Source organism: Poecilia reticulata, chromosome 1, assembly GCF_904066995.2.
Source record: "Poecilia reticulata chromosome 1, P_reticulata-male-v2, whole genome shotgun sequence".
In the NCBI taxonomy this organism is placed as follows: domain Eukaryota; kingdom Metazoa; phylum Chordata; class Actinopteri; order Cyprinodontiformes; family Poeciliidae; genus Poecilia; species Poecilia reticulata.
The window spans coordinates 33,649,404-33,673,278 of NC_088830.1; the positions used below are offsets into that span (position 1 = coordinate 33,649,404).

The 23,875-nt window shown below is 39.8% G+C and overlaps 3 protein-coding genes across 5 annotated transcripts in view; 1 reads left to right on the top strand and 2 right to left on the bottom strand.

The window, feature by feature from the left end:
- Window positions 1-3,238, bottom strand: part of LOC103472347 (uncharacterized) — a 20,229-nt gene extending 16,991 nt beyond the window's left edge. The window contains exons 1-2 of the mRNA XM_081609014.1: window positions 3,212-3,238; window positions 2,240-2,338 (exon numbers count right to left, since the gene is read on the bottom strand). Of these exons, the coding sequence (XP_081465140.1) occupies window positions 2,240-2,338; window positions 3,212-3,238 (126 nt within the window). The remainder of the gene's footprint in view (window positions 1-2,239; window positions 2,339-3,211) is intronic.
- Window positions 1-23,875, bottom strand: part of LOC103472310 (C-type lectin domain family 9 member A-like) — a 182,306-nt gene that overhangs the window by 36,378 nt on the left and 122,053 nt on the right. The gene's annotated exons all lie outside the window — the stretch shown is intronic.
- Window positions 1,847-17,022, top strand: LOC103472336 (NACHT, LRR and PYD domains-containing protein 12-like). 3 transcript variants are annotated; one of them, XM_008421916.3, is made up of 14 exons: window positions 1,847-3,568; window positions 5,578-7,417; window positions 8,039-8,215; window positions 8,314-8,559; window positions 8,635-8,805; window positions 9,317-9,490; window positions 10,184-10,233; window positions 10,303-10,871; window positions 10,945-11,000; window positions 13,012-13,226; window positions 13,326-13,582; window positions 13,668-13,784; window positions 13,856-13,997; window positions 14,971-17,022. In XM_008421916.3, exons 2-14 carry the CDS (start codon window positions 5,604-5,606, stop codon window positions 15,285-15,287), a joined length of 4,305 nt encoding a protein of 1,434 aa, XP_008420138.2. In that variant the 5' UTR covers window positions 1,847-3,568; window positions 5,578-5,603; the 3' UTR covers window positions 15,288-17,022. The 3 variants fall into 3 exon arrangements, with proteins under 3 accessions (XP_008420138.2, XP_008420147.2, XP_081467918.1); XM_008421925.3 differs by lacking the exon at window positions 14,971-17,022 and adding an exon at window positions 14,448-14,964; XM_081611792.1 differs by lacking the exon at window positions 1,847-3,568 and having other exon boundaries at window positions 5,334-7,417.

The following is a 23,875-nucleotide window of genomic DNA, read 5'->3' on the forward strand; positions in this document are numbered from 1 at the left end:
ACTGAATGGTGACGCTGTGAGGCATCATCCTCACTCTGTTTTCATTTTTTATGTTCCTACAAAGTGAGATGAGTTTATTGTAAGAAAACAATGTAACTTTTTAAGGTGGATAAAGCCCCTTTTCCTTTAATTGGTCCATTCAGCCCATTAACGAGTTTCAATGCTCTGTCCTCTAAATGACCTTCATCTCCTGACCTCTTTTACGACGTAAAGACACAGAGCAGCATAAACCCAGAAAACAAAACTGGAGTTTTCTTGAAAATATTCATCTTTCCAGAAAACGTGAAATTATAGGATGCTCTTCTTTATACCTTTAAATTAATATTACGACCAAATTAAGAAATAAACTGACAGATTATTTTGAGATTAAACAATGTCGCCATCTAGTGGCTCACTGACCAACTGCTCTGAATGTTTTCGTCATGTCATTTCATCACTTATTTAGACTTCCTACTACTACTACTACTACTACTACTACTACTACTACTACTACTACTACTAATAATAATAATAATAATAATAATAATAATAATAATAATAATAATAATAATAATAATAATTGTTGGCTTACAATTATATAAGCTAAAAAGAGAAAATATGTAGTAAATAAGGAATGAAAATCCAAATGGAAGTGGATCTAAATGAACAGTTATTTAAAGTGTATAATGAGGGTAAAGTGCTGCTGTTTGTGATCCTGTCATGTTGTTCTGGTGTCAGGAAACGATCCACTGAACCTGGATCATTTCCACTGAATGTCAGGAAGGTTTTCACTCATCTGAACGTTTTCTGTTTCCGATTAGTTCAGATACTTTACAGTTTGAAGTTTATTTCACATAAACTCTGTAAAGCTACACAACGGCGCCATCTGCTGGATAAATGTGGAAAAACATTTAGTGAATTTGGCCCGTCATCTTCAAATCAAACAGAATATGCGTCAACATTTGTGAGGCAGAAATGTTTGATCGTGCCGATGTCACTTTAAAGATAATTCATCACAGAAGTTTCCAGTGGTCGTCAAAGGTCAAAGGTCACCTCATTCCGACACTGTTAGGAACCCTAACCGTGTTTCATGTCGCTGTTTTCCCAGTTACATGAAACACCTTTAATACCTGCTGAAGCAGATTCTTCTCAACATGATTCACTTCACCCAGGAGTTCATCTGGGATTTATCACATTTACTATTAATAAGTAGAAAAATGAAAAACATTACCTGGTGGTAATTATGGCTTAATTTGTCTTCCAGTGAAAAACATGAATGGTTTTTTCACCATTCATGTGGTAATGAATCACCACAGTAATGCAGATAATGCATTAAGGTGCATGAACATTCAGGGACAACAGCGCCATCTAGTGAAAAGCATTTCCTTCTCTAATGCATAAACAAAACTGACAGTAAAGAGGAAGAGAGACAATCATTGTGCAAGAAAATACATTTCCTGTTTTCCAAGACAGAATCAAGCAGATCTCAGCATAAAGGAAAAAAATCAGTGACATAAAACTTCACAAACATGAATATATTTCCAAAAAGATAAAGCATAAAATAAATTCCTAAAAAGTTGAGAAGAGTTTAACAGAACTCTGCAAACAGCATGAGAAGCAAAATCTCCTGATAAAAAGAAGAAATAAAACGTCCAACCTGTCAGACAACATGCAGGTAGAAACACGAATTTAAACCTGGAAAACCTGTTGCAGCTGAGCAACATGTGAATATAAAACCTTCTGCAGAAATGAAAACTGATCTTATGTCCCATAGCTGGAACTCTGACACTTTCTCTTTCATGCAGGTTTGAACCAAACCAGAGCAGCTCAACAACAACAAGAGGCTCATTCAGCAAACCAGAAAAACAAAGTCTGAAGTCCAACCCAGAGTTCCAGAACCAAGTAAACAGGAAGTAAAACCAGGAACATCAACTTCAAACCACAGATTGGGAAACTCGTTTCTGCAGCTCAAAACATTCAAGTCAGATCAACAAACTTAGAATCATCCAGAAATCCTCCATCAAACATTCAAATCTGGGTTTTTGTTGTTTTTGTTTGCATGAATGCAAAACCAGCAGCTTCAGCTCTGAGTTCTGTTCCTGCAGGGAATCGGATCAGCTGAACTCCTGGCAAACTGACAGATCTGAAAACAAACTGCAGAGAACTGGGTCCGGCTCTGCACACAGAACATTTATCACAGCACCAAATGTCACAGAAAATCACATTCATTACTGAGTAAACTGCATGCAGACGCTCCTACCTGCAGAGAGATCTGGTTCTGCTGAGTGGAAAACAAACTCTGACAAACAGAAACTTGTTTACTGGAACAGGACCAGAGGGTGGAGCTAAAATATTTCCTCTATGGAGGATCAGGCCAGTAACGGCTCTCTGGTCCGTCTCTAGAGACTCAGAGACACTTAGAAGAAAAAACTCTGAAAACACACAGACTTCAGAAACTGTGGACCAGATTTCTGCTTCTGGTTTCAAATGATGTAATCATAAGATTTCTGAAGATTAACTGAGGTGCTATTGGTTTTAAATCTGTATATTTTGATAAAAAGCTGTAAATGCTTAAAGCCTTTCTGGTTATTTTAAGATTTTAAATATCAGAAAAGCAACATGTTTAGTGAATAAACCCTGAAAAACATCCAGAAGTGACAATAAAATGCAGTTATTTTCACACACACACACACACACACACACACACACACACACACACACACACACACACACACACACACACACACACACCACCCAGGATCCTGACAGCATGAGCTTCACCCACCACACAGGAAACACATAATAACTTCCAGTAATTCATAATTGGTCTGTTGGCTTAGAAACGTAATGCACATGGAAACATTATGCTTCTATGTCCATTATGGAAACACTGAGTCCAGTCCTTCTGATAGAGAGGATGAATTATGAATATGAACATTATTATTAACAGATAAAAGATTTGTAGACAGATTTTCATTTCTGTCTGCAGAAAAAGACATTATTTTATACAAAATAAAAAACTATTTATTTTTAAAGCATGTTTTTAACCAGACTATGATTTGTTGACCCACATCTTTGAGTGTTTATAGCTGATGGACGAAGTTTTACATGTTAAAATTTTCCTTAGTAAGCGTACATCACACAAGTAATCAGATACAAAAACCCCAAAGAAAATTAGTCCAGAAAAACAACTTTTCTTAATTTTAAATAAAAACTTATCCCAACTTGCTACCATCTGCACGAACACCAAATGGCACATTAAGGTAAAGATTTTCTAAGAATTACTCAAGTAAACATATTTAAGAAAATGCAACTTATCTCTGCATATAATGAATGACCAGAATACATTCAGTAATTATTTTTGTGGTTAGTGTTGTCATTTAAATGTGATTAAACCGTTGCAGCTTGTGAAGTTTGTTGTTAGATGACAGATTTCTCCAACCTGACGGTCTGAGAGGTCAAAGTCTAACAGGAAGTGAAAGGAACAGGAAGTTTGAGCTGCTGTCAACAGCAAACGACTGCTTCGCTCTCCGTATGTCCAAATTTTAAATCTGAATGATTCCCCTGTTGATGGAATGACAAACATCTGGTGAGTAACTCGTCTGATTTAGTTTCTAACCCAGAGTTTTAAAAAAATCAACAAAAAACTTATTGTTCTTTTTGTTTTCTTTGTTTCCAGTTATTTTGTCATTTTAAAGCTTATGTTGAAATATTTTCTTTCCTGTAGACCTGAAGCACAAGAGTGTAAGACAGGAACCAGAACACACTGTTGTCCCTCTGTCTCCGATTTTAATTTAAACATGTTAAACTATACAGCTTTTTCATGTAAACCTTATTGCTTAGTAGAAAACTCAATGAGGTTTCATAAAAGTAGAACATGCCAGAGAAAAGTTTAGCTATAATGGATAAAACAGAAGTGAGGTGCTGATGGAGTAGCTGAGCTTTACTGTTACACTCTGCAACTTATTAGAGTATCACATTAGAGTAGACATAAAACAGCTGAATAAATGACTGAATTACCTCCTTAGTGTTAATGAGACATTAAACAGATTCAGGGATTCTGAACCAGAGGAACATCTGAAACAGACACTCAGCTCCAGTCCTGGAGAGCTGCAGGTTTTAGATGCATCTCTACCTGATCAAATGAAAGTCTCATCACTCTGCCAGGGTTCTCAAAGTGGGGTGGAGATCCCAGGGGGAGACATGAGATATTTCTGATTTTCAGCATCATAGTGATGTGACCCCTGAAGTATATGTGGGGCCAAAGGGACAAAATTAAATAAATATATCTTAAAATAAATAAATGTACTACTACATTTATTTATGTAGTGGTAACATATAAATAGTAGTGCCTGTATTTACTACTACTAGTAAATACCACTAGTAAATAATGTAGTGCACATCAAATAATGTGGCTTTTAATCATTTATAAAATAAATTAATTAAAATATAAATTTATATATTTGTTCTTAAATAAATATTAGGACACAATAAAATGTAGGGGTGTCCAGGTTGCAACTTTGGGAGCCCCTGGTCTAAAACATGCAGGTCACCAGTTTAGATCCAACCAGATCTAAAATTTACTGAACACTTTGATTAAGCATAACATGAGGAGTAAGTTTGTCTTTATCAATGTTAAGTTAATATGAAACAAAATATAGCGTTGTTTCTTCATTTAGCTTGTTAGAGCTACAGAAAAGTGTAAATAAAGGCTGTTATAATGTGAATGTTCTACAGAAAAGTGTAAATAAAGGCTGTTATAGTGTGAATGTTCTACAGAAAAGTGTAAATAAAGGCTGTTATAATGTGAATATTTTTATATCAGGCTTTAATTGACACCTTAGTAACAATGGCCCATGTTCTCAGTAATCAGGAGAAAAGGCAGTAAAACATTCTGACCTGATGTGTTCATTTGTTGCTACATCAAGCTGACTTCCTGTATTTGTGAGGATTTGGGTTTTCACTGTTTATTTTTGGCTTATGTTCATTGTGAGTCTCTGTGTTGTCCCGTCAGCATTTGATTGTTACCAGGTGTGTCTCGTTCCCTTGATTACCCCATGTGTATATAAGTCCACCTGTTGTCTCTGTCTCTTGTCGGGTCCTCATTGAATGTCATTGTGTCTGCCAGCCAGCCAGCCAGCCAGCCAGCCAGCCAGCCAGCCAGCCAGCCAGCCAGCCAGCCAGCCAGCCAGCACAGTCGAACTGTAAAGTCCTGTGTTGGTTTAGCTCGCTTATTCAGTCCTCAGTTTTTCAGTTGCTACCGGTAATTAGCTGTGTGCTAACTCTCTGCCGTGCCGCCTGTGTTTGAGCTCTCTTTATTAAATCATCTTCACCATCATCTGGGTCTCTGCGTATATTCTCACCACTACAACCATTACAACATGACAGTATAATTGTAAAACTAACTGGGTTCTGTTCATCTGGTTCTGTAACATTCTATAATGTGGAGTGAAATGTCTTAGAGTACTGAAGCAGCTACTGAGGTTTACTGTACACCTATGGATATTTTTTCACTTGTACAATATTTCAATGCTTTCTTATTTTATTTGTAGTTTTTGTAGGTTAAGACTAATAGTTTTATTTCCACATCTAAAACAGAGGAGAGTGGACAAAGATCTGCAGACATGGAACAAGACAAACTTATGGACAACATTAAAAAAAATCTAAAAGCCCATCTTCGGAAAAAATTTACCTGGACATGCGAGGGAACGTCAGACAGTCGGACCAAACTCCAGGATGTTTACACAAAGCTTTTCATTGTGCAACAGGCTGAGCAACAAGGCTGCATTCCACATGAGATCTTGCATCATTTTATGCTTCCTGATGGGAAATCGCCAAATATGGAGTTAAACTATGAGCAGATCAACAGTCTGGACATTTTTAAACCAGGAAAAAGACATTTCCAACAACAATCAACACAATTTAAATCCATCCATAGAGTAATGACAAAAGGCATTGCTGGTATCGGGAAAACGTTTGCAGTCCAAAACTTTTCTCTAAACTGGGCTGAGGGCAAATCCAATCAGGACATTGATTTAATCTTTGTCCTCCCTTTCAGAGAGCTGAACATGATTAAAGAAGGGGAACACAGTCTGCTGCAGCTCCTCCTTTACTTCTACCCTGAGCTCAAATCACTCAAAGATGCAAAACAGCTAGTTAACGAGAAAGTTCTGTTCATCCTTGATGGCCTGGATGAAAACCGATATCTACTGGACTTTAAAGAAGCCGTGACTGTGAGTGATATAAATCAGAAAGCAACGGTTGATGTGCTGCTGATCAACCTGATCAGAGGCAATCTGCTGCCTGAGGCTTTGCTGTGGATCACATCCAGACCTGCTGCAGCTTCACAGATTCCCTCGAAATACATCGACCAGGTGACAGAAGTGCATGGATTCACCGACCAAGAAAAGAACAACTACTTCCGAAAGAGAATGAGTTCTGCCCAGAAGGCTGAAGAACTCCTGTCGGGTCTCAGAGGGATGATCAGCTTCCATTTAATGGGACACATCCCTGTGTTTTGTTGGATTATTGCTGAGGTATTTAAGAAGGGATGGAGTGACCGAAAAATCACAACAATGACTGAGTTGTACATCTATTACGTCCTGACCCAAACCAAAAGAACAACACAGAAATATGAAACAAAGAGATCCGAGAAAAAATCCCTAAAGAGAATATCAAATCTTCAGAACACTGGTTTACTGTTAAACCTATCCAAACTGGCCTTTGAGCAGCTTCATAAAGGAAACATCATCTTCTATGAGGAAGACCTCACAGAGTCTGGCATTGATGCTGATGATGCTTCTTTGTTTTGTGGACTTTGCTCAGAAATCCTGAAGCAAGAATTTGGTTTGTACCAAAAGAAGATGTTCAGTTTTGTGCATTTGAGCTTTCAGGAGTTTCTAGCTGCTGTTTACGTGTTCCACTGCTGCAAGACGAACGACCTCGGTCCTCTGAGGTCATTCCTGGGAGTTGACCCTACAGATCTGAGCTTCCTGGAGCTGCAGAAAAAGGTTGTAGATAAAGTCGTGCAGAGTGAGCAGGGTCAGTTAGACCTGTTTCTCTGTTTCTTCCTTGGACTCTCACTCAGGTCAAATCAAGAAATGATTCAAAGTTTGCTTCCCCAGGCAGAAATTATCTCAGACACTACTGACAGTTTAAAAGCCTACACAAGACATTTTCATGCTGGAAACATCCCAACTGAGAGGTGCATTAATCTTTTCCTTTGCAAGTTTGAGATCAAAGAAAGAGAATTTCAGGATGACATTGGGAAGTATCTGAAATTAGGAGTGAGCCTTTCAACCATTGACTGCTCAGTGCTGTCAACCCTGCTGCAGATGTCTGGGGAAGTGATTGAAGAGCTCGATCTGACCAGATGCTGGATATTGGATTCTGGGACTGAGAAACTTCTTCAACTAGTTGGGAACTGCAAGAAGGCTGTGTGAGTACCAACAGATAGATTCATTCAAAGAACATGAAAACAACAGGAAGTAGAATTAATGCTATAATTCAATTTACACAATCACTGTCAAAAACCACAAAGCTGCAGAAAAATCCCTCCCAGTAAATACAAACATCAGCAGATATCAAACACAAATATCTACAATAAAAACTAAAAAATATGAGCAAAAAGACACTCTAACAAAAATCAAAAATGGGTCCAAAAAAACACAGAACCTTCCACAGTTTGTTCATCAATATTCTACATCTATTTCAAAAAGGGTTTGCTAATATTCTAAATGTAGGTATAAGAGACGGTTAAAGGAAAGCAGGATGGAAGGGTTTACTGAATGTTTTAAAAATATTTATATCATTGTTTTATTTTATAGCCTAATGAATAATGATAATGTCTTACTTGGTTGTCAGACATGAACTCTATTTGCATCCAAAACTAAAACCTCAGATTTTAGCTGATAACACAGAGTGGGATATATCTCTCTGACTCTTTATGCACCTATTATTACACTAAACTTGGATATAAACTCTCATTCATGAGGACTGCTTTTGGTTATGAGTTTTATGTGTCATATTAACCCATGATTTGTTGCTTTAAATCCCACAGACTCAAGAGTAGACATGTGCTAGACTTTAACCTCCAGATACTGCTGTCCATTCTTCAGTCAGAAGACTCAAGCTTACAAGAACTGTGTCTGCATGGTACTCATAATATACAGACGGATCTTCCTTTTGAACTCTTTGTTGTGCTGGAAAGCCCTGTGTGTAAACTGCAGACCCTCAGGTCAGTCCTATGAACTGTTTAGTTGATTTTAATTAATTAATTTAGTATTACTTCAGCACTGAATCTGCTGTTTACTTACAGGGTTTGTTTTTTCGCAGATTGTCTGGTTTCTCTCTGGACTTCATGAGGTGTCGCCAACTTGCCACTGTGCTTCAAATCAAACAATCCAACTTGACAACATTGGACTTGACAAACTGTACTTATAGTTATGTTAAGAATTACTCTGGGAATTTTTTAGAACATGACAAGAAGGAAAAATATGAAGATTTAATTGACGAAGCGACTCCGTTGACTCTGATTTCTACTGGATTGATTGGGCCTCTTTGTAAACTGAAGGAATTTGGGTAAATAAACTGAAGGTCATTGGAAGAGGTATTTATCTCATTAGCATTATTCTCACATATTTCCTCTGATTGCAGTATGAAGAGCTGCCTTTTGAGAAGCAGATGCTGCCAGGTGTTTGCCTCAGCTCTCAGCTCCAACAGCCAGCTGAAAAAACTGGATCTGAGTTACAACCAGATCCAGGATTTGGGAGTGCAGCTCCTCTCCATTGGACTGGGGGATTCAAGCTGTCGATTGGAGTCCCTCAGGTGATGATTCCTCTTCTTTACACATCACAAAGAACATTAGTTATGCATTATATCTTTGTGGTATAATTCCCCATTGCTCAGGTTTTCATGGAAGATTACTTGATCACAGAGGAGCTGCTGCTGTTTGCAGAGATATTTAGTAAAGGCAAACCTGGAGGTTTTGTTTTTGATGGATTCACAGAAACTCAACACAACGGTTTTGTTTAAGCCTTCCTGAATATAAAACCTGAAAAACTAATAATCTTCAGACATGTGTAGTTTGAGACAATAAAGCTTTTTTTCAACATTTTTTGAACACATGCACAATAAAGTGGTGGTTTATGATAGGGGCGACATGGGCAGCTGCCCAGGACGGTATCACAAAGGGGTGGGAGACTTCAAGGACATGCTAAAGCAGTGTCAGGTTATGGCAGGAAGGACATTTCATTGCTCATCATCTCCTCAGAGTTTCTCAGATGAAGCTGGTGAGAGGTTTAATCTCTTTGTGTTTGGGATCTTTTCCTCTCTGCAGATTGTCATGCTGTGGGATCTCACAGGAAGGATGTGCCTCTTTGGCCTCGGCTCTAAAGTCCAACCCTCTCCATCTAAGAGAGCTAGACATCAGCTACAACCATCCAGGACAGTTTGGAGCCAAGATGCTCCTGGAGAGACTGGAAGACCCAAAGTGCAGACTGGAAAAACTCAAGTTAGTCCTCTGTAGCCTTTGCACTAATGATTAATTTGCTTTAACAGAAATGTTTATTAGATCTTCACATTTTCTGTGGAATAATCCTCTTTTCTATTTACCTCTGAAATACAATCTTCCATTTCACTCATTGACTAAAGAAGTAAAGTATGTTTTAATTATAACTTTTTGGGCATCCGTGATGATTGTTTAAATAAGGTTAACACTTCACACTCCTATATGTATACTGGTAGAGTTTGTGTTATATCTAGAATTTCTAGAATATATCTAGAATTAAACCAAAACAAAGAGCGAAGGTCACACTATACAGATGGTTTGTTTTTAAAATGCTTAATGCAGTTTATCCCACTCTTAATACAGTTCAATGGGGTCTGGTTGCACACTAGATTATGTTTCTCCTATAATGCTACAGAAGACAAAGCTAAGGGAGAACTACAGCTGCAGCAGCATGTGTTGGCCAGCAGGCTACTGTACATCTCCAGGTGGCTAAAACATAATGACTTCAGATCACTTAGCTCAAACATAAAATGACAGGATGCTTTGAAAAGCTTTGATATGACAGCATGATGGGAGTTTCTTAAAACGACAGGTTCTTCACTAATCCCATGCAGACATGCACCCATCTGCAGCAACCTCAAAATATAATTCAGAACTTCCTCTTTTGAGTTTTCCCTCCTGCTCTTGTCTCCTCAGTGTGGACCAAAACGAGGAACACTGGGTCAACCCACAGCTTCTGAACAAATGTAAGGCTTGTTGTTTATTGTTAATAAAATGTTGCTGTATCTCACTGTAACTGGTTATTTCTTTTTCAGATGCCTGTGATTTGACCTTTGACATCAACACTGCCAATGAATACCTCATCCTGTCTGAGTGTGACAGGACAGTTAGTCTGATGGAGGAAAAGCAGAAGTATCCTGATCACCCAGAAAGGTTTGAATATGAGGGTCAGGTGATGTGCAGAGAAGCTCTGACTGGACGCCATTACTGGGAGGTGGAGGGGACATCAGTCAAAAACATGGGCGTTGCCTTTCAGGAGGTTAAGAGGACAGGATGCGACTTTCAGATGGACTGGAGCGATAAGACATGGATGTTACACAACTATTTACTGCATGGTTTTACATTTCGCCATGGACATCAGAGCGTCTACGTTCCAATCACCTTTATGGATGAGCAAGCATTCCTGGCCCGACCCCAACCCATGAGAGTTGGAATGTTTCTGGACTGGCCAGCTGGTATTCTGTGTTTTTACTGGGTGTCAGGTGACACCAGAACTCTGCTTCACACCTTCCACTCAACTTTTACTGAGCCAGTTTACCCAGCATTCACTGTTCAGGCCTTTTCTTTGACTCTGCTGACTGTTGAGAAACTGGAGACGGACCATGTGAGTGATTCTTGTTGTGCTATTGCTAAGCATCTCTGAGACGTTTCTTCAGTTTGACATTCTTATGTTCAAGGTTCCCTTGGGCTTCACACCTGAGGTGAGCAGAGAGAGAGTCGGTGTCTCTTACAGGTGAGATGAGCACTTTTAAGGTTTTCTTATATTAGATCTTTAATCAAATTTGGTAATCAAAATTGTTTTTGACCAAAACCTCATTTTAAGCACTTTAACAGCAGCTGATGTTATGATCAAGAAAAAATGAGTCCAGGGTTTAAATAATGCAGCTGTTCTTCTGTAGCTCCTATAAATGGGATTTTATCTCCAAATAAATGAGTTTGTTTCTTGGGTTTGACATGCATGTCTGGAACCAGCTACCAAACTGAAGTCGGTGCAAGTGTGTAGATTTTACCAAATGAGTTCGTCACTGTGGGGGGTGGGAAGGTTCTTCAAATGATTTCTGTGTTGATGGTGTTGAAGGTTGAGCTGAAGACTACAAACAAGATTGTGACCTACAACCCTGTATGGTGCAGGATGAAATGTATTCCCAGGTTGACTGCATCACCTGTTAACCTGTTTGGCTGATAACCAATCAGAGGAGGTCTAGCAGAGGGTCTGTGATGTCCTTTTGATCCTTCAACACCAGCTGCTGAAGGGATTTTAAAACATCAGGGTGATGGTCTTGTTGCGCCAGGTGTTCCTCCTCTCCCTGCTTCCTAAGAGGATAACACACACTCCCCTTGTGGAGCTCCTGCCTCCCCTACTTACTTCTCCCTGTGAGAGGGTTAACACCTAACCAGCTATATCCTGGTACTTAGACTCATAGTCTTCAGAGTGTGACCCACCGCAGAACTCATAGAGAACCGGTCTATCTCGTTTATTGGAGAAGATTCTCCTGGATTCTAATAGCCAACGTCTGAATGCCCCATCCTGCTTCTTTCCATGGATTAACAAACTAGTAGCCTGATTCAGCTCGGTCCAACAGAACACGATCATGAAGCTCTTCTCATTCCACAATTGGCTCTCTGAACTGATCCAGGTTTAATTTAGAGACTTCGTCAAGTCCCAGGGATCATGTTTAACTTGGGTTAAATCAGGGGTCCCCAAACTTTTCCCTGTGAGGGCCACATAACTTTTCCCTTCTCTGGTGGGGGGCGGAGTCAGTTTGTAACAGAAAAAGTGTTACACGGTTATCACCAGCGCTGCCAGAAATTGTTGAGGGGGGGGGGGGGGAATATTGATTTTTACCCAGAAAGCACATGGGCAAAAACCGTTAGTTAGTGAAATGGTCACTGGGACTGACTAGTATATATTCCATTGAGGGAAAGTAACTTTAACATATGAATTCCTCATATGTTAACATAAAGGCTCATTTTGAAGTATAAGCTGCTACTTACAGGCATTGCTTTGAAGAATTCGACCTGCGGCGTTCATAACAAACACGTGTTCATCTGCTCTACCGCTAGCAAACAACCGTACTGATTAAATAACATAAAAGTCAAGCAGTTCCCTAAAAGTCCAACAGATGGCAGCAATGCGCCATGCAAAACAAAACACACCCAGTTTACAGGACACACTTTCTGCTACAGAGCCCCCTGGTGGTTGAAGAAAAATCCACATATAAACCGGAAAATACAATATATCAAAAAAAAATCTGAATGCTCTCTGGTATTGTTCAGGGGGCCGGACCAAATGTGGAGGCGGGCCGGATCCGGCCTGCGGGCCGTAGTTTGGGGACCACTGGGTTAAAGGAACCTAAAACGCTTACCATAAATTTGTGAACCAAGCACTAAGGCTGTTTTACTGTTACTGAACAACTTGAGATTACAGAGACACAATAACTGAATGTCCACAACTACTCAAAAAGGTTATATGCTTATTTAATTAGTGACACTTTGCAGGGGTCAGTAACAGCTTATTTCAGTAGGAGAAATAATCATGTAAGAAAAGTGTATCGTTTTAATCTCACCTTTCTTTCCTTAATGCTGACACTGAATCTAGGCAGAGGCTTTGAGAGATGGAGGATGGTTTACATACCCCGAGTCAATCTTTTGATAAAGGCCTGAAGGTCTTTTGGGGATGGAGCAAACATCAGACCATGTTCTTTTTCCTTGGAGTTGATGGATGAATGATGGGTCTTTTTCAGCTTCCAGTTTCCTGGTTCGGGTCTGTTCCAGTGTTCTCTGACTGGTCTGGTGTTCAGAGCGACCCGGGAAGCGGAGCTGACGTACAGGACTCAGATCTGGGACGAGATGCTGCTGCTGTCAGCAAACAAGCAGCCAGGGGGGCCTTTGTTCAGCATCGAATGTCCTCAGGACTGCATCAGAGAGCTGCAGCTGCCACACTGTCAGCCTGAAGCAGGTAAACCAGATCTGCTTCGATCAACTAAGTCCGGTTCCTCCAGTTCCTCTGGTTCCTTCGGTTCCTCTCTAATGGACCTCTTCTTCTGCCACCCCACAGCCCTGCTGCCTGATTGCCTCTCGGTCGGCCACATCACTGATGATGGGATGAGCGTCATTCCGCCGCTGAAGGTCACAGAAACCCACGTGGTGGTGAGCGTCTCACATCTCTCTGGCTTCGGCGTCGTGTTGGAGCGGATCAAGAAGTTCTTGACCAAGCCGATTCGGGGCCAAGTTCTCCTGTTCCTGAGACAGCTGCAGCGACCTCTCAGCATCCTCAGTGTGATTCTGCTGCCCAGCAACGTTCCTCTGCAGGATGTGAGTCTTTAACCCGATAACTTAAAGAGGATAAAACTGATCCAGGTTGTTTCTTTTAAAACTAACAAATGGTTCTGGTTTGAAGGTGAAAGAGCAGCACACCAGCTCCAAGTTCATCCAGGCTCCGTCCTTCTGCTCCTTCCACAAAGGGAAAACCTACCGCCTCCACAGCGACCCGGCGGGCCTCACCATCCAACCCAAAGTGAGTTTCTGACCCGTCATCTGCTCACTGGGAGCTAAAATACACTCAGTAAGATTCCCGTCTTCTTGCAGACAGCTCAGTTCTTTGAGAACTACGGACCAAATTACCACGCCACGTTTGAGATCACGCTGCCGACGAGAACGGAGGACGTGACTGTGATGGTCCGGAGTCCGGAAGAGGAAAACGTCTGGGACTACGCCCTGCACCTGCCAGGTACACAAACCATCTGCTAGCTTAATGTAGAGGCTTCGTGCTGTTTGTTTCAGCTGCCTGCAGGAGAAACGGACAAAAGAATCAGGATTTATTATAATAACTCAGTTTAATGTATATTAGGTGTGTGTTGGTACTGATTAATTAAGTGATACTTTACAGACAAAAGAAATCTTGATATGAACTGAAAAGCAGTAAAGAAAACCCAGCTGAAGCTGTTTGGTTTCAACATTCAGCTGTTTTTATAGAAGGTCTGCCCCCTGCTGGACCTTAGCTGGCTCTGCAGGATAATCACATCATTTATCCTGAATCTTTGTTTGAATTCTGACAATTAATATTTTTAACTAAACAGCATCATGAATAAATATGGTTGAATCCACAGCTTGTTAGAAATTATTTTAAAGACGAAAATCTTATTTTTATTCTGAGGAATATTTTATTTTGATTGGCCAGCAAACTCTCCTGATCAGAACCTCATAGAGGATCTGTGGAGAATTAGAGGAAGAAGAGACAAAGTAACCGACGATGAAGATGAGCTGAAGGTTGTCAGAGCATGCTGGGCTTCCAGAACCTCAGCAGAACCTGAGGCTGGTCTCCATGCCATGCTGCAGTGATGCAGGAAGTAAAAGGAGCCCAGAACTGACAGCAGAGAAATGTTCCCAGCTTTAAGGAACCTGACATTTCTGTTCAATCATATTCTATTGATCTGATTCAATATTTTAATGTTCTGATACATTTCATTTTTGGTTTTCATTCTCTGTCATCAACATTACAAGAAATAAAGATGGGAAATAATTCACTCTGTGTGTTATAGATCTATGTAACAGATAACTTACTTTCTGAACTGAGGAACAGAAAACTTCATCACATTCTGATGTTTAGAGATGAAGCTATTTGTAATATTCCAGTGGAAACTCAGAGTTGGGTATTTCTGGATGTTTCTGGATGTTCCTGCTTCCTGTCGTCTCGTCTCCAGCTCCAGCCTCTCCTGATCCGGCGGTCCAAAGGCGACTCGGGGAAAGTTTGTCAGCAGAGGAGAAGCTGAGAAGCGTCCGGCCGGACTTCATCAATCACGTGTCCAACCCGGTTCTGGACAAGCTGCTGGACGAGCTGCAGCACTGCAGGGTGATATCAGACGCTGAGGCGGACCAGATCAGAACCAAACCCAGAGCAGAAAAAGCCCGAGAGCTGATTGACACTGTGAGGAAGAAGGGAGCGGAGGCCAGCTCCAGAATGACCTCTGCCCTCTGCTCCAACGACCCTTATCTGAGCAGCGAACTGGGCTTACTGTGATGGATAGAACCGATCAGAAATATGAGGAACTGAACAGAGGGACATTGAAACGATGATTTGATTCCCACATTTGCAATCTGAGATTATTTTGATCATTTTTTGGTGTTTTATGTAGGACTGTGTGACTGACCAGGTGGTCAGCAGCAGAGGAGAACCACAGGGCTCTGTACTCTCACCATTCCTTTTCACTCAGAGTCAATTCAGTGTCATTTTTTTATATAGCAACAATTCACAGCCAACATCGTCTCGACGCACAAACAATTTCAATCCAAACAAAATTACATTTCAGTTCATCCTAGTTTTATCAATCAATGCATCACTTTCAGAGAAAATTTTTTCTATCTAATGAAGTCCTGCTAACTGCATCACTTATAAATGGCATTTATTTTAAGTTTAACGTATTTTATGGGTAAATCTTCCATACTTTTACTTTCACATGTAGATTTTAGAACAAATAAAAACAAAGCTTTAGGACTAGGAAAATATATAAAACTTATTGCATAGGCAGTTCCACATTTATGCTTTCCTTCTCCAAATAGAGAAGGAAAGCACACTGCAGCAGCTTAACAAAGAAAACATTCAGTGGAAATTGCAGCAAATATTCCATGAAGACAATTCAAAGACCTGCTCAAAACAAACTTTTGTGTATTTACTTTTACATTTAACAAGAGTGCTACATTTTACTGCATATGTTTTGAAATGACCCAGAAAATAGTCAAATAAAAGACATCCATGCTGATAATTTTGCTACTTTGGGTTCCTTCAAGAGAGGATTTCATGACAGGTGATTGACAATAGTGCTATAATATGATACAAATCATTAAAGAACCATTAAAGAACAGAACAGAAAGCCAAAACAGAAAATATTCAAAAATCATTTTCTGATAGAGTGGGGGGATATGACTATAGAGAAAACCTCAATTTCAGAACTTTCAAGGCTCGAACAACAATGAAAATAATGTGCATTTCTGGTGTTGGTGTGAAGATCTGGAATAAACTCTCTAAAGAGCTGAAGCAAAGTCCAGGCATGAGATATTTTAAGAAAGGTCTCAAAATAGTTATTATTCAAAGGTATAAGGAAGAACAAGGGGGAAAATCCTGGCTGGGAATTAAAACTCTAAGTATGATTTCATCAAGTGGGTGCAGGTCTGTGCAGGTGTGGGTAAATGTATAAAGGTATGTAAATAGTTGTGTATTTTGTCTATAAGCAGATGGGTGTGTATATGGGTGTATGTATATGTGAATATGTATGTATGTGTACAAATGTGTATGTGTGTGTATGCAGTACTTTCATTTGGCTGAGGAAATATTACTACAATTATTATTTCCTTTTGTCAGGAAGGATATTGGAAACTGAAAATAATGTGATAAATTACAGCTGGAAAATGGGTATGATTATATAAGTTATACTTGTTCATACTCCTTTTCAGACTCATAATCACTGATGTGATGTGTCTTCAAGAAATTTATTATGTACTTTGTGTTTGTTCTACATTGTCGGTGAAAGGTTTGTCTGAAATAAATTGTCTGAAAAAAAAAAAAAAAGAAATGTTAAACGACAGCAAGTCTCAACACCTCCAGGATTTGATCTGCCATCTCGCAGGTTGAAACTTGCTGCATACCATCAGAGAACAAAGAGCTGAAAAGGCGAAGAAGGCTCCGGACAAAATGAACACGATCTTTATTTTAATTGCAGGTAAATATGGATTAAATTACCTCAGGTTTAATACCTCCATTTCTGTTTGTTATTGACTTTTAGTTATGCTTATAAATGTCAAAAACATTTGCTGAAAAAAGTGTTACAGGATTATTAAAAAGAATGCTTCATTATAAGACTTCAGTAAACCAGTAAAGTTCAGTCTAGTATGATGATATTCAGATAAACAAAGACAAATGCATGTAGCTGAAGTGGATGAGAAAACGTTTAATACTAAGAACAAAACTGAAAGGAAAAACTATGTTTCAACTCTTTTTCAAGTTTAACTAAAATAAGATAACAATACCCCAACTTCATAAAATAAATATTTGTTAAACCTGATTGATTCAAGTTGGTATGGGTTCTGTGCTTCCTAAACTGAAAAAAATGAAACGTGTTATATTTTTTACTTGATGACACAAACGTCTGCAGGATATAGGGATGCACATGACTGTGTGGAACTTAACTGACAAAAGAATGGAAAAATGTATCACGCAAGGGAAACACCAAGGCACCAGCAGAGAAACATAGAAACTAGGAAATTTACGTACTTAAATTTAACACCACATTCACAGAGAATAACCAAGAAATGAGAGAGCAGCTCAGAACAGAAAAAAACAGGATGAGTCTTAAAACTAAGGCATGAACTGAATAAGGAAAGTTTAGAGTGACTGAAACCAAAGTAAGGAAAAACACATAACCAAAATCGTAAAAATTATGACAGTACTGTATATTGTGTTCAACAGATTCTGTACTTTTGCCATACTTGTATATTTAGGACCATAGGCGTAGGAAACGGGGTGGACATGTCCCCCCAATATTGGAGAGAGCCACATTCGTCCCCCCCAATAAGTTCACCGCAGTTGCGAAGAATTTTAAAATCTTCCACTCGCGTGCTTTTATTTTGAAGGCGCACAACAGCGCATTCAGCAGAGCGCTTCCTCCCCCCTCCCTCCTCTGAACCAAGTCCACCTTGCTGCAGCAAACAGAAAGGGGCGGGACGGACCACTGTCAGTCTCTCAACTTATTTGGAAATGGGGCCATTGCAATCCGGAAACTAAGGGGGCGCCATTTCCTATATTCTCCGCGGCCTCCCGTTTTAATTTTCTTTTGAAATCTGTGATGTAGCTTCATCTGTTGTACGGAGTTTCACTCTCAGCATGTACTTCAACTTCTCTTTTTTATTTACTTCAGCGCAGCTCACAGCTTTTAACAATTTCCATAGCTTTCTGTGTACTTCTAAATCTGCTCCTTTTTCGCATCTTTTCGGGCCTGCTACTGCCTCTAGTGGCGTGGGGGTGGAAACACAACTAATATAATTATGTCACTAAACGAGAATACCACAAAATCTTTATTCTTTACTATTAATTTCGCCATTACTGGCAACGTGAAAGATAAATTATCTTCTGAAATACCACATTTTTCTTCAGGATGTAGAGCTAATTAGGTGACATAAACAACACCTTTATTCATTATAAATATCTATATACCTCCATCACTTATAGGAGGAAAAAAAGACATGAAAAACAATATTATCAACATCAACAACAATAAAAATTTTGAAATTTAATTGAGCAAAAGTCAATAACGAACAAATTAATTAGGTTCACAGACAAATAAATAGGGTTGTTAAACAAGCAATAATCCACATTTTTGTTTTGTTGGTAGAGCCCTATGTATAGGAAAAATATGATTAAACTATTTAGTCTTCCAAGGTGGAAATTTTTTTGACTCAAACAATAAAATAAAACTCATTAATAGAATCACAATATCAACAATTTGTGCATCAAGTAAACACTTAGCATGCTACAGGTAAATGTTTTCATTTAATTTGGCTATTTATTGCACTGTCAATGAATGACTTCTAATAGATGTTCTATATTTACCAGAGGACAGTAACGCCTCATGAGCTCAAACTGACGAAAAAGAGAGGATGGATGCTCTAGACAGTTGAGACAGAGTTGTTTTTGGTTTCACAACTATTTACCTACTATTTTCCTACTATTTACCTGCTATTCCAAGTATTCTTAAAAGATTGTCTGTTAGTCTGCAGCTTTCAACAGGTTGGTATAATGTATTTATATTAGTTGTGTTACCACCCCCACGCCACTAGAGGCAGTAGCAGGCCCGAAAAGATGAGAAAAAGGAGCAGATTCAAAATTGTCTGTTTCAGCCTTTGCAATCCAAGATGTCCTAAAAACTTTGTTTCCCATAGTTGGTAATTTTTCTTATCTCCATCAAAGAGAAGTCTTGACCAGCGACTGTGTGCCATGTCTTTTTCTCTTCTGTTCACCTTCCTTGTTTACTTACACAGCAGGTGCTCGCTGTCTGTCTGGACATTCACCCGTTTCTTCAGTGATTCTGGACCCATAATCTGTTAGCAGAATCACTTTTCGGCACAGCGTTCAACGTGACAGCATGAGACTCACTGCTTGGCTTTCGTGTTGTTCCCCCTTTGTTTGAAGGACACACCCTTTATTGTACACGAGTGTGTTCAATTAGACAGGTCACGTGATGTGGCACACAATAATCCAATAATGACAAAAACAACAACAATGAGAGCACAAAAACATTCATAATGCTAACACGGTGAGGGAAGATATGCTATCGCAGGGCTTAAGAGCCGGGACTTAGGGTGTCTGCAGAAGGTGAAGTTACTGTGATGGGGTGCAGTGATGTGAAGCTGCTAAGTTAAGGTAAGGTAATTTATTTATATAGCATATTTTCAGCAACAAGGCAATTCAAAATGCAAGTGCAAAGGCGAAGGCCAGCCAGGGATACCAGCTGGGGATGCCGTGAAGCACGAAATTTTAAGGTGCTGGTAGATGAAGGCAAGCTACGGACACTGTGAGGGGTGGAATGGCAGTATGCTGGTAGATAAAGGTCAGTCATCAGGGAAGCTGTGATGTTGGTAGATGAAGGCCAGACATGGGGGATACTGCGATGACGTGAAACAGTGCAATGCTGGAAGTGAAGGCTAGTTATGCAAGGGAGAACTGGGGTGTTAGATGCCTGCTATTAAAGTACAGCTGAGATGCGCTGGTGGTTGAAAGCCAGTTGATTCAGGTGGAAACTAATGGGGTGGATGGTTAAAGGGTGCGGAGCGTGAGATGAGGTCAATCTAAGCAATAGAACCTGGAGATAGGGAAAGGAAAGCAAGACAAAAGGGAACATACAGTTTCTAGAAAAGACGTATGCTTAAATGCAGTAGACCAACCACCACCAGTGAATTGCGCAGTGCACACCTAGGCAATGAAGGAACTGCAAGCAAAGAGAAGAGATCCAGATGGCTGTAAGGAGAGAATGCTGAAGAAGACCAATGACAAAGCTGTTGGAGTGAAATTCTTTGTATCCTGAAGGAATGAGCTGAGAAATGCTAGGGCACATTGGCCACTGGTATGAGCTACCACGATGGTGCATGTGCCTTTAGGTTTTAATGCTTAAGAGATTACCTTCAGAAATCATAATGAAACTTAAGATCTGAACTGCTAGGTTTCTGGATGGGAAAAGGTTCCTCAAAATCTGAAAATTAAGAGGTGCTAGATTAAAGAACTCGATGCAAAGTAATAGTCTGAGATGGAGAGCAGGGTGAAACTACGGGGAGTGTGAAAGAATGTGTAAGGACAAACTGAATAAGGCAATGTAAGGCAATTTTACAGGATTCCTTACAAGGTGATTGAACGTGATCTGAAAAGAGACTGCATGATTGATGTACAAGTCGGCATGCATAAAAATTAACTTTGTGTCAAAGTTTGTGTAAATATACGCACACGTTGACGCTGGCCTGAAAATGTGCGGCAGTCACCCAAACTTTTTCTGTGGACAATATCAAACCATAAAGCGTCAAAACTCACCTAAATACACTGAAGTCTGACTACATTCGGTGTTATTTAGACCAAGAAGCACCAAACTGATGTGTTGCATGATTTTATGTTTAAACGTAAACGATGAAACTGAACCTCATTTCTCCTCACACAATAAGCTAACACACACACACAAAATAAAGAAAACAAAAATAAAAGTATGTGAAAACCTCGCTCGAATGTAAACAGTACTTTTCCTCAGAGCAGTGACGTCACGTTCCGAAGCAAAGAAAAACCGTTGTTCTGTTTATCTGTTGTCAATACTTGATGAATAAAATGTTAAACTTCTTTGCTTGTTGTTTTCCTCTAGTCTCCCGAACCCAGAGTTACGCATGTACGCAGTGGAAAACCACAAAGAGAACAACCAGTCGCCATTCAACTTTAGACATATCTAGAGTTTTATTCAGACAATTAAAGGCATAGAAAAAAACAGATCAGCAACACACCTAAATCATCAAGAAGTCCAAACCATAAAACAGACATTATATACCTGAGAAAGGTAGAAAAATGAACACAAATGCAAAAAATAGAAGAAAAGCAAAGGCGCCTTTGGGAACTGCTCTTGCGGCTACAAAACGAAGCAATTCAGCTTGCTGCTGTGTAGTGGAGACTTTTATTAAGAGGTGTAATCCTACCCGTAGACTGGTCGTAACACCTTATATAACTAAAACGTCCTTAATATATGCAGCAGATTTATTAGGACGCTGCCCTCTGCTGGGTCCTAATGGAAAACCGAGAGCAGCTTCCAGTTTTTATTTTATTTTATTTTTTAAATTGAGGGTGCTAGTATGGTGCGCTCTATAGTCCGAAAAATACGGTAATTGGTTTTAAAAGATTTTTTGAAAATGAATTGTCTGCAAATAAGGCCATCTTCGAGTATCTGCTGTAGTAGTAGCAGCGGCGTAATCATGTAATGTTCTTACCACTAGATGGCAGTAGGTACAGAGCATTTTACATTAAAACAAGAGAATTAGTGATGCATGAATGCTACAGGTAGCAGTGAGAGCACTGAATCTAGAAAGACTGATGACAGTGATGGAAAAGACAGAGAAGCTCAGCAGTAGTTAAAAAGAACATGAGTCCATTTCCCACAACATGTCTGTGTGAAGTGAGCTTCTCCAGTCTGGTTACTATAAAAACTAAAACCAGAAAGACAGAGATGTTGAGGAAGAGTTTTGTCTTTCTTCAGTTTCTGCCAGGAAATCATCTGTTTTCATCCAAACATGCTCAGGTTTCACACCAGGTGGGTAAAATATACAGATATGGACATTTTGTACATGCAACTCTTCATATTGTAACACTGAATATGAAGTGAAATGTTTCCCAAATATTATTGCTTCTTTCAGAATAAGAATTATTTTCTGTATTCTGGCTATAAGATGCTTGTGGATTAGTTTGTAAAACAGTTTGAAGTTTTCTACAACTTTAAATTTAACACCACAGTGTTGTGGCTGTTCAGGTGTATTTTTGAAGTGGACATGTTAGGTGCAATTTGAAATAAGAAATGTAAAATGTGATAATACATTTTTTTGTTTATTTGATTCCTATTCGAGAGACTTTGATAAGAATGACTATATATGTAATATAAGCGGCTACAGAGAATCTTTGTTTACATTTTTGGTTGGTGGCGTGCCTCGGGATTTTTTAAATTAAAACAGTGTACCTTGAGTCAAAAATGGTTGAAAAACACTGGTTAGAACATCCTTCAGCGAGTAAGAAGTTAGACAGTATTAATGTGATTCGATTGATCTTTTCAGATGATAAGGAAGCTTGAAAGGATGAAGAATCAAGAGTGATGCCTAAGAACTCTAAAGAGGTGCAGGGACCGATGGTTTTATCCTTTGAAAGGGGGACGCCTAACTGAGAAAACTTCAGTTAGAGCGCTTAAACTGAGACAAGGAGAAGATGGAGGGGTTCAGGAAGTCATCCAGAAGGTGTATCACATAAGGGAGTTTGTAAGTATTGATAAGAATCCAACAGAGGGCTTCTAACAGGGAATCGAAAACGTGAGGCGAACAGCAAAGTAATAAGTGCCTTTCCAAACAACCCAGAAGAAACGCTAGAAATCGGGGTGAATGGGCAGAACTTTGAAAGCGCTGGTAAAATCTGCTTTAGAGAGCCAGGCGCCATGTCCCACTAAACGAATTAGCTTAATTTCATGGTCTATGGCTGCGTATTGCATAGAGAAGTCTGGAAATGGGATGATGCTATTAATGCTGGGAACGCGAGAACCACGAGGAGCTGACAGATCTATAATTAACCTTTTCTTGCCTGAATATTTACGTGTTGCAATACCAATGGGACTGACACAAAAAATGGGAAAAGGTGGCTTAGAAAAAGGACCCATCATCAACCCTTCTTTAACTTCTTTACCAAGGAGAGAGTCAACTGTGTCAGGATCTGAGAGAGCAGATTGAAGATTGTGACATTGATAAGTGCAAGCTGGGATGATGTCTATGCCCGGGTGGAAACTATGAGAAAAACCATTAGTGAGAAAGTTGACGAATTCCCTATCCGGGTGATGCTTAAGAGCAGCTGAGAGAGCTTTCACCTGAACTGGAGTGGAGAGATGGTGGCTTAGTCAAACTGCTGTAGAAGTGGGATTATGAGGACAGGTGTGTCTTGCGTGGGCTCCGCCGCAGAAGGAGCAGGCGTGGAGCAACCTGCAGCTGGAACTTGAGCAGCCGAGATAGTTAAAGTTGTTGCAGATCATCCTGCCTCCTTGGTACAGGATGGAACAACCTCTTTTGTCAGTTCCCTTGTGAGTGAGGGTTTTGACGGAGGGAGAGGAGCCTCTGGGTTTCAGGATGATGAGAAGAGATGGGCAGCGGTGGACAGACGATCGGAAACGTAAGAAGTGCGAGATGACAGATGAGAATGGAGAGGGATGATGGCTGTACAGGCTGTGGCTGGGTGGGATGGAGCTTCGCAAAGATTGCAGGAAAGAGATGCGCTGGCGGCAAAAATACGGCAGTACAATTCGGAATCAAGAGAACCCCAGTAAGTGCCCTGATTAAACTGTTGTAAGC